The sequence below is a fragment of the Danio rerio genome, chromosome 12 (genome assembly GCF_049306965.1).
Source record: "Danio rerio strain Tuebingen ecotype United States chromosome 12, GRCz12tu, whole genome shotgun sequence".
In the NCBI taxonomy this organism is placed as follows: Eukaryota; Metazoa; Chordata; class Actinopteri; order Cypriniformes; family Danionidae; genus Danio; species Danio rerio.
Window position 1 is genome coordinate 25562501 of NC_133187.1, and position 12002 is coordinate 25574502.

The 12002-nt window shown below is 32.8% G+C and overlaps 1 protein-coding gene across 51 annotated transcripts in view; it reads left to right on the top strand.

The window, feature by feature from the left end:
- svila (supervillin a) overlaps positions 1-12002 on the top strand; it is a 123987-nt gene that overhangs the window by 42010 nt on the left and 69975 nt on the right. For all 51 annotated transcript variants that reach the window (XR_012387466.1, XR_012387467.1, XR_012387469.1 and 48 more), the window contains 2 exon segments: positions 5774-5831; positions 8442-8527. Coding sequence is in view for 31 of the 51 variants with exons in the window: in NM_001430943.1 (NP_001417872.1) it covers positions 5774-5831; positions 8442-8527 (144 nt within the window). In the remaining 20 variants the exon portion in view is untranslated.

Genomic DNA, 12002 nt, shown 5'->3' on the forward strand with positions numbered 1-12002 from the left:
ACAGTTCTACATTTTAATCAACATAAAATTAACCTAAAGTTTCAGAGCTGTACGATCACCCTTAATATGATGCATGCTGTAGATCTCAGAGGTATATTGGTGTGTCACAGGGCTGTGGAATAACATGCGTGCCATCTGAAGAGCTTTGAATGCCACACTTGACTGTGTCTGATTAGCATCTGTACTTAAGAGGGCACAGAGCCAAGGTGTTGAGGATTTCCACACACGTCTGTTAATGGTGGGTGCTCTCAACAAGACCATGCAGTGAATGCACCTAATGATCATTTTAGCAATCATTCTAGTTTATCTGCATTGCAAACTGTCAGTTTCCGTGATGGTTTTGTGTGTTTTGTTCCTGCTTCTGGGAACTATTGTCATTAAAGTGTTTTTATTTGCAGTCTAGTGTTAATTTACTGCAAGGCCATTGAAAAATGTGTCAGCCGTTTGTTTGTTTTTAAAGCTGACTTCATCAATCATTGTTTGCCTGAATGACAACAGCTTTGTAGGTGAATTATTGCAGATGCCGTAATAAAGCATTAGTAACATATGGTAAATGAATATGTCCTCATGTGATATGATAATGTCTTCTGTCTTTTTCATGACTTCTGTTGTGATGTGACTATAAAACATTTTGTAGGGCTCCTGCAGTTTACATTTTTGTTCAGTTTTTTTTTATATTTTGTCAAGCTGAATATGTTTGGTTTCAATTAAGATGCCCTAATGTACTTTTCACACTGCACTTAACTTATAAGATTATTATTGTTCTAAATGCCACCTATAACCAAAGTCCCTTTAAGGCAAGTCATTTCACTCGGTGGCAGGCCCGTATTGGCTAATCAGGAGGACCGGAAGAATACATGGTGGGCCGGTACGTTTTTATTTTTTTATTTTTGGCCGCGAGGGCTGGTGTCCCTAGCTGCGTGCACTCTCAGCAGTCGAACTTTTTTCATTTATTTATTTATTTATTTGACCATAGCCTCACTCCTTTTTATTTATTATTTTGCTGCAGCTCCGCTCCTTTTATTTATTTTCTCGCAGCCCTGTGAGCAAAATGCAGCCTGCAGGTTAATGATGTAGTACAGTACCTATCATTCAACTCCTCCAACAGCAGAACCTTGCTGATCAGCAAAGTCATTTAAGAGATATGCGAGAGATGAAAAATTGATAATGAAAAGCGCAAAGGAGGCGCTGAAAAGGCCAAAATTTTATTATTAAAAGAGTTCACCAAGCTTGAACTTTCCAATGCAAAACTTGTCGCACAAGCTTGTGTTTCTGGTCTGGCGCATTCATGTGTGTAAAAATGGAAGTCTAAGGGGAGAAAAATGCAGTGTGACCGCAGCTTAATGATCGTCTGATCAAGCTGCTCTTCTGAAGTAATTCACAACTTGGTTTTGATGGTGAATCTCCTCCAGAAACGAAAGTGACTGTTCACAAGTATGTGAGTAATTGCTTCTGATATGTGATGTCTGTTTGACAGGATGGATTGTACCTTGGGTTCGTTTCATACAGATTACAAAACAAGAAAAGTGTGATGGGTTCATTTAAAAGTACAGATTTTAGGCTTGATGTGGTTATGTTTTTTTTATGTCTGTGAAGCAATTATTTTCGGAGGGTGTACTCACACTATGAACTGTTGCCTTAAACCGGGCCAAAGCACGCTCGTCCCCCCTCCCGTCTCCCTTGACAGCCCGCACTCACATTACATTCAGGCCAAGGCACACTTACGTCATAGATGATGCACAGGTCAGAATCGCTCTCGCTTGGCACAGTGGAAATTTCTTTTGTTATGTCGTTTGACATGCAGTGACATGCAGTCAAATATTTAGGCGAACAGATCAAACACTTTGACGCTCATAAACAATCATAAAGTCCTCATGCTGCAGAAATTAGGAGGTTTTCTGAAGGTGCAGCTTTCGTGCCTAGTCAGGGTTTTGCATCTTTAATAAACTACGACAGTTTGCGTTCATTAAACAGTAAGAATGATTAATAAATCCATATCAAACAGTCCCTTAAACGTCACCTCACGCTTTCAGTTTTGGACTCTGGCGCACTTTGCATTTACACACACAAGCGTACCGCGCCAAAGCCCAAGTGAACCGCGCCTGAGCCTGATTCAGTGCACTCACACTTCTTAAACGATCCAGGAAATGGGCCTGGGCATGGTTCGGATAGCATAGTGTGAGTAGGCCCTGAGATTCCAGTGTGTTTGTTGACCACAAAAACTGTTATAAAAGCACACGTATGGTTAAGACTTCTCCCCCAGAGAATCGTCCGTCTATAGCAATCAATGATTGGCTCCTGTACTAGAAGGCAGGGCGTCATTCGCAGTATTGACCGTTACACTTTCCCCGTTTAAAACTATATGAGTGACTTATACTTTGTAATAACCCTAGACAAAGACCCATTTCAAACCTGTAGTTTTGAAAGTGGTGTTAGCACCATGTTTTACCCGGAGTTATAAAACCCTGTTCCAGAGCAGGATTTGTGGTGTTCATCCTAAGTTTGTTCAGTGTGAAAAGGAGCAGTGTTTGCTTGTTGCTGCAGAGACAGCCAATCAGTAATTGAGCTACGACGTTACACACATCACGTCACAATATCTGCATGGTGTAAACAGCAGCCAGTGAGAGATTACATTAAGTAAAATCTTCAGAAATGATTGTCGGGATGATTTTTTGCTGTTCTTCCAATCAGACACTGTGATGTTGCAAATATGCAAATTACAAAGCTAACCCAGGTTTAGAAATGTACAGTGTAAAACATCTGTTGCAAGATCATTTGTAAACCCCAGATATGCCATAATAAGTAGTGTGAAACATGATTATACCGTAGATATTCCAGGATTCTGTTTATCCTGGGATGAGGATGACCCAAAGTTACCAATTTCAAGTAAAAATGCTCTTAAGATGCAGAGAGTCCTAAAATATTGCGACTGAATAAACTGAATTTGAGAAAAGATCAAATGGTATTTGAGGGGAAAAAAAGATTTCATTGGGCCCTACTTCTCACGTTCCTTCCAAAACAATCCTGTACTTTCTTTCCATCCCACTGGAGTTGATGTTGCCTTGTCCCCTGCCCTATGACTCTGAAGTGAGAGGAGATTTTTAGGTAGTGAGGAATGTTTTTAGCAGATACTCGCCCCAGCTGTGAAAACTCACTGCGTACCAAAACAGTCTATTGGTTGACTCTTTCATTCACTTTCTCTTCTCAGCTAGTGTTTGGAAAGAAAGATATTTAACCTGTGTGAATATTGGTTTTTGGGATGTGAAACAGGGCGTTTGGTCTGTGTGGGTGAATGTGTGGTCAGGCTATTGATCTGTGGGTAAAGTGGAAACACATGTTCGGCTCTTCCGATCTTCTGAGGCTCAGATGTCAGCTCTCCATGTGTTCCTCATAGAATTAATGCCACACCTGAACAACAACACCAGTATTAGTCATTTTATTGCATTATTCAAGCAAATAGGGAAACAGCATTTATGTTAAATTGACCCCATGAGAGTGAATTTATTTATTCATCCTTTTTTTAATACAGGAGTGGGTGTTCTCAGCATGTTATTTGTTTTATTTTTTTGTTTTATTTCAAGCACAATATATGAATGCAACAATTAACCAATTCACTGTTAACCTCGCTTTAATTCGTCATGGGTAATTAAAAAGCTTCTCAACAACGTGTTTCTGTAATAAAACTGCTGCAACTAAACGAAGTTACACCAACTGTGCACTAGTTTAAAATTCTACTACCTAATACCCACACACGCTAGATTAACTATGGCTCAGGCTATTAACTAAGGGCTGTTCGCATGTTGTTTTTGGAGCACGCAAGTTGGTTATTTCTTTTCTTGTGTGCATATTGGGAGTGACGTAAATGTTTTCCAGGCCCATCTAGTTGAAAGAATGGCACAAGCTCACTACAAGTCACCTGACAAGAACTGGACCAATCAGCTTAATTCTTCGTATGGAATATACACATGTCTACTCCAAGGAGAAGCAGTCTTTGACTACATTTGTTCTCTTTAAAAGGGAAATACTTTTAGTAATGCTATTCTAACACTTGTATTAATGCTAATGTGTAGCTCAGATTTACATTAGATTAATACAGGGGTGCCCAAACATTTTCTTAAGAAGGGCTAAAAACCAAACTTGATTAAGAGTGGTTGGCCAAAGTTAAATAAACCAACTTTATCACATTAAAGTTACATGATAGTTTCCTAATTTCTGACTGTATTAAATAAGTGGAAGAAATGACTTTATTTGTATTAATAACTATACAATTTAGTGCATTTTATAATTCACTTCTTACAGTCAAAACATTAACAATTCCATTTATAACTTGATGGAGATCAATGCTGAATACACTAGTCAAGCTGTATCTGCCTTTGCCTTGATTTGCTCGCAAATGTCTTGTGCATTTAATTCAACTTAATTAAACATTTTATTTCATTTTGCTTTTTTACTTGCTCAACAATTAAACAAACAAAAGGTTATGTTAAATTTGAAATGACAATTTCTTTTAAAGGCATTTCCTCTAACTATTATTCTTAGATAGGATGGCGGGCCAAATCAAAGGGTATTCTTTCTTTCTTATTTCTTTCGTTCTTTCGTTCTTTCCTTCCTTCCTTCCTTCCTTCTTTACTTCCTTCCTTACTTCCTTACTTGAAATGAATGAATGCATTATAATTGTAATAACCATGAAACTGTGATTATTCCTCATACAATAATCATACAACTAAAATCTATAAGCGCTGCATCCTTATACAATAATATTTATACAAATATTCATTATGTCTAGAAATAAGTGACTGTAACCTAGAATACTTTATTAACTTTAAAAAACAGTAAGAATACACAGTTAAACCCCACTATGTTTTACACTGATTTTGCTTCAATACTATATATTTTTTCATTTGGCTTAACATCATATCATGATGTACAGTAATTACATCATGATAAATATATTATATATGCGTATAGTAATATTTTGTGTTGTACAGAATTTCTTAGTGTTTTTAAATTCTTGATCTTGAATAAAATTATCTCATAAACCAATCTATCACAGTGTATTAATACTTATTTTTTTGTTTTAAAGGGACTTTATTACAAATTAATAAAAATGTATCATGTATTTAAATAGTGTAAATAAATAACATGAAATTGCATTTAAGTTATTTTTATTTAAATAATTATCATTTTTATTTATTTATTTATTTATTTATTTATTTATTTATTTATTTATTTATTTATTTATTTATTTATTTAATGTATTATTTCTTGAGATGTTTGCCCTAGATTACTTTACATAATGTGTCAGTAAAAATACATAAGCCTCAAAGTTTGGTAAAAAAAAAAAAAGTGTATTTTATATAAATTCTGTGTAGATTTATTTTATTTTTTTATGCTTACTCTTGAAAATAATGGTGGCTTTTAAGAGAAGTGGTCTAAGAAGTGTTTTTGTGCATAATGTAATGCTTCAGATAACATTCAGATGACTTCATGCATTACATACTGGACACTTTGACTAACAAAACCACTGAATGCAGCATTCAGCACATGAGCCTGGACGTTAGACTCTGTGTGCATACAGATATACTGATGTGTGCATACAGAAACAAGTCGTTTCAACTGTGGACACGGCACCATGTTGACATCCATGAAATGGATACTATTGTTTTCATTCCTGGCCTTCACATGGGACCTTTGAAACGTCTTTTGCTGATCACTTCTGTCACCAGGAGGAGTATATGTGGTCTGAATATTATTCTTTCTTTTGTCTGCACAGGCTTCACCAGAGAAACAGCCCCTAAAGTTGGCAATACCAAGCAACGGAGAGCTCTTAGGTAAGATCCTCATTTTTATGTCATAATTTAGCAAAGTTTTTATGTAACTTTTGGTTTGATTGATTTTATAAGCTCACTGGAAAAGATCTGCAACAACAGAAATTTAAAGGGCACCTACTGTATTTTACCCCCTGATAAATCCAGCATGTGTGTGTAAAGTTTCAGCTAAAAATACCCATCAGTTTTTTTTTGTTTTTATTTACCTTTCTGAATATGGGACTTTTTGAGGTCTAAGGACACTGTAGCTGTTTTTGTTGTCTGTGCTTTTAATGCAAATGAGCTTGTTCCCCCCCACCCACCGTTCTTACATGTGAGTCAGAGCCATAGAGATCTATTGCTCTGATGCGTGTAGCCTTCTACGGCTGCATCTCATGTCAGATAAACAGCACAGTGACAGACACGAAGCAAGTAGATCTTCCATTTATGACAAATACTACAGTAAGATTTTTCACCATGGTTATTTGTGTTTGTTGGGGGTTTTTATTTAAGCCTTTTTGCAACGGTCAGTCACACTAATGCCGTTACAAAGTTTAGAGTAAGACAAACACACAAGCACACACACGTTTAACTTTGCACTGTTTTTGCATAGCCAGTGTGACAGAATACATGTCATATGCACTGCTGTATGGATATCTGTTATGTAAGTGTACAAAATAAACCTGATTTAACATCCACAAACTGGGATTGAAGCATTGTCTTTTACAATTGTACTGACACTATGTACCTGTGGTGATAAATTAAATAGCGATTTTACTGTCACTTTACTGTCACATACACACACTGTTTTAAACTTGTAAAACTCATTCTTGAGGTGGAGCTGACCATCGAGAGTTGGAATGGATGTTTCATTTCCACTTACTTTGCAAGTGCACTCTTTAAACTGTTAAAATGTCACTATTTTAACATTAGGAAATTTAAAAAAAGATACTTGTGTTTATATCACTCCAACATGACAGTCGACATACTATACATACACAGTTCTGTCCAAATAGCTTCCTATTGCATCATACAGTAGGTGCCCTTTAAACAATAATATTTGAATTACGAAAGTCACATAAGTTACTGTATAATTTCACATCTGCCACATCTGTAATGAAGAAATGTCAAATTCATGATTTATATATATATATATATATATATATATATATATATATATATATATATATATATATATATATATATTTTTTTTTTTTTTTTTTTTTTTTTTTTTTTTTACTCATAAATGCAAAAATAATAAATAAAATATATTTTATAGACCTAAATCTCATCCTTTTTGACTGTTATTATTTGTTTTGGCTTCTGAAGTTTTAGAATTCACAGAATTTCTAGTACAATGTTGTATACTGTAAAGTTTTTTTTTTTTGGTCACAGCCATCATGCATATTTATTTTTCTCTTTTAATAATTAAAACATGCTTACAGATTGATTTTTTTTTCATTCCTTAACTCTGTGTTTTTATATATATATATATATATATATATATATATATATATATATATATATATATATATATATATATATATTTTTTTTTTTTTTTTTTTTTTTTACTCATAAATGCAAAAATAATAAATAAAATATATTTTATAGACCTAAATCTCATCCTTTTTGACTGTTATTATTTGTTTTGGCTTCTGAAGTTTTAGAATTCACAGAATTTCTAGTACAATGTTGTATACTGTAAAGTTTTTTTTTTTTTGGTCACAGCCATCATGCATATTTATTTTTCTCTTTTAATAATTAAAACATGCTTACAGATTGATTTTTTTTTTCATTCCTTAACTCTGTGTTTTTATATATATATATATATATATATATATATATATATATATATATATATATATATATATATATATATATATATATATATATATATATATATATATATATATATTTTTTTTTTTTTTTTTTTTTTTTTTTTTTTTTTTTTAAATAGGACCAGATGTTTTAATCTAGTTAACAAATGGATTCTTAATCTGCAATTGCTCTTTTGAAAACTTATACACAGTTACAATGCAAGTAAATTTATTTTATTCGTTTATTCTTGTAGCTTGCACCCAAAAACAACAATATAATAAATAAAATTCTAACAAAAGTGCAACAATAACTACCAAGCCTAGTTAGTTCCAGTAGCATTAAAAAATGAACAGTATTATAAAGTCAAGTACTGTCAAAACATCAGTTCAAATATGATCGTTTGTGTCATGATTCTTTAAATATCTTGTGTACAGACTCATACCAATAATGTAGTTATGCATTTAAAAATGCAGTATATGTTGAGATGTTCATTTAAAGTGTTGTGTTTCTATAAATAGATTTATTTTTCAAATAATTCTCTGTGGTGAACTTATTTGTCATCAGGAAAAATATTATTTGACCTTGTTACGAATATTTGATTAAAAAATTAACTTTTTCTTTTGTGGAAAATAACATTTTAAGTGAATATATTGAATTTCACATTTATGGAAGAAATCCTGTGAGATCTGCCAACATTCAGATTGCTTTTCAGATGCTGCTTCAACAAAAGCAGTCAGTTCAGAGGCTTCTTGTTTCTGGTATAAACATTTATATGCAAAATAAATTGAAATTCAAAGTTGGTTTCTCCCTCTGCAGTTTTCAGAAAGAGTTCTCGTTTGAGGAGAAAGGTGAGGGAGCCAACAAAGAAGTAGATGTTAGTCTGCTGGGGAATACACCCAAGGGTAAGTATAGAATTCTTCAACAATCATATACAAGTTAGACACTTACTAAGCAAGTAGCTTGAGAGTTCTTTCACAAACTGCAGTTGACTTTTGTAGTTTTCTGATGGAGACTCTTAATATAAAAGTTGTTAGTTCAACCACAAGGAGGATTTGAAAACTAAAATGGTATTGTTATATATATATATTTGCATGCAGTTCTTGCTGATGCAGTACATTGGATATGAATATTACCTATAAATAAATCAAACAAGAAAAACAAAACAGCACAATTTTTTCAAAATATGACACATTCTCTGTTTTTAAGTGCTCTTTATAGTGTATTTGAACTTTACCCATTTGAAAAAAAAAAGATTATGTTTTACTCGCTCAATCAAGATAAAATCCAAACAAACAAAAAAAGATTTGTTAAAATACCTAGAAATCATGGCAGCGAAAGTGAGTAAGCAAGACAACATGTTGTGAGTACAAGTTTACTAAAAGCTGGCTGGAATTATTAAATAAAACAAATATATATATATATATATATAAAATTTGTTTATTTATATATATTTGTTTATTTATATATATATATATATATATATATATATATATATATATATATATATATATATTTATTTATTTATTTATTTATATTTTTTTTATTTTTTTATTTATATATTTATATATATATATATATATATATATATATATATATATATATATATAATTTTTGTTGTTGTTTTTTTTTTTTTTTTTGTTACATGAATATATGGGACAGAGCCAACGTAATAATATTGAATTAATTATTTTCTTTAAAGTTGCCTTTTTTGTCATGACATGTTCACACTTAAATGGTTATAAGACACTTGTTTAAGGTATTATATGCAGCATCCTTCATTTATTCCGTTAGGTAAGGCAAGATCTTCTCTTAACGTTCATATTTAGAGGGAAAATGTGCGTAATACAAAAATAAAGCTTGAAGCATTAGAATTGGTACTCAAAGCAATGGCCGATCAACATGACAAGGAACCAGTACTCTGTGTCAGCTGCAAAAATCCAGATCGGAGCATCACTACTATATATTTTACAACAGATTTTACTGAAAAACAATTCTATGTGCTGGGCTTAGCATGCTTATGTTCATGCATGAGCTTCTAAAATGTAATAGACTGTCAAAACAGCTCCAGGAGTTGTTTTATGTCACAAATATACATTTAATATTTGCTATAAAGAGACTATTTTCAGATAAATGTGTTTAACCTGAATGGCCATAAAGAAAAATCAAGTAGGTTTGATCACTGTTTTGTGGATGTGAGTTGAAAATAAATAGTATTTGATCCTAGTCATGATGCTTGATGATAAATTGTTTACAAGTTGCTTCAAGACAAGGTTATTGCTTTGCCTTGATGGATCCTGGACACATGGGGTCATTATGTTGGGGGGATGGGACACCACTGACCTATATTTGGTCTGCTGGGGGCCACCTGTTGTTGGGCAAGTTGTTTAGTTTACTGGCCCTGAAAATGCGAGCGTTGTGTGAAAAGAGTGCCTAGATGCGTTTGTGTAAGGGACTGTACTGTACGCTAGTCTAGAAAATTAGTGAAAAGGATTTTATGGGGCTCCCACAGGATCAGCCTGTTTCTGGTAAGCACAAAAATAAAATGCAGACCTCATATTCAGTCTTTTAGTTTTTATAAATTGTGCTGATGAGCGAATGCTCATGTTTAGCCTTTGATTAGATTTGTCTTTTTATACTTTTTATATATTTCGTTTTTTTATATTTTACTAATTAATATAAAACTGAAGACCTATTTCCATTCTCAGTGCATGTATTTTTTTTCTTTTGGTGTGAATGAGTATGTATCCATCTACCTATTTTTAAGTGCATTTTGGATATGCGCAAAAAATTATGGAAATGCCATGATGTGCATAAGTTTTGAAAATGTGCATAAAAAAATATATGAAGAGTTTAGATGCAAAAACCTCTAAATGCCATTTGATATTTCCTTCTGAAATTTCCGAATATTTTCTTATTCCTGTGTGTAGACTCATTAATTTTACCTTTATAGTGACAAATAAGTTCTTTTCATTGCCCTAAAGTGAAAAAATCTGACATGGCCATAGGAGGCTAAAAAAAATGTTCATTATAAGAGAAAATTTCAGATGGCCTTTAGAGGTTTTTGCATCTGAACTCATCATTTTTTACCACAGAATACACTGAAAACAATGCTTTGTGCTTTGCTAAACATGCTTATATTTACATGTTTGAGCTTCTAAAATATGAAAGACTGACAAAAATATGAAAGAACCAAAATGGACAAGCAAGTTGGTTACTGTTATGTGGCCGTGAGTGGAAATAAATACTATTGTGCTGTGATGCACATGTTTGGGCTCTGATTAGATTTGTATTTTCATATTTTTTATAGATTTAGTTTTTTATATTTGACTAATTAAAATAACTCTAAAGACCTTTTTCCATTCTCAGTGCATGTGGTTTTCTCAAGGTGTGAATGAGTATGTTTCTATCCACCTATTTTTATGTGCATTTTGGTTATGCGCATAAAAAATCGGTTGATGAAAATGCCTTGATGCGCATACGTTTTGCAAATGCGCATAAAAATGTAAGCACATAACTGAGTAGGATAAACTTTTTTTTTCGATAAGAAAAGATCTCCATAAAATACGATGAAAACATTTTTACCAAATAAATTCCAGTATGTGCATTAAAAAAAACATTTACCATTTCACCTCCAGAACTGTCATGAGAGTCTGTGCTCCATGTCTCATGCTTTCAAACCTCACCATGCATTCATTGCATGTCAAAATTTTGTCTTCTAAGGTGCAAGTAATTTATTAAATGAAGAAAAGATTCATGCAATTTTTTCTACCGCAGCAAATTGCGTTTTTACTTTTGATATTTGGTTCCAGTTAATCAGGAAGTGACGTTTTTTTTCTCTTTGATATAACGCTGGAAACGCTGCTTTATTCACACATCTTTTATGCGATATTCCTGTTTTTCACATAAAATAAATTTTCATCTATGCATGGAAACATTGAGTCTTGGATTTTGTCTTTTAGCACAAACTAATTACCACATTCTTCTAAAATGCCTTTTTCGTCTACTGGTGTCACTTTTAGGCAACACATGCTATTAGTCTTTTTATATAGTTTTTATTTAATTTTGTTTAACCAAATTTGCTTTTGTTTTGGCCACATTCAGGTACATAACACTCACTTACCACCATCCACTTAGTTCCTGATGGATGTAATCAAGTCCACATTGTTCCTTCTCGTTTTTTTTTTTTTGTGTGTGTGTTTTGTTTGTCAATATGTGGATAGCAGTAGGTGTTTTCTTTGCTAGAAGAAAAAAAACTCATTAAAGTGGTTAGTCTTGGCTTAAGTCTACATTTTTTTATTTTTTTATTTCTGTTTTTCATTCACTTCATTGGCATGAAGCACTTAGTTGCGTAATCTGGGTTTGTTTGAATGAGCTCTG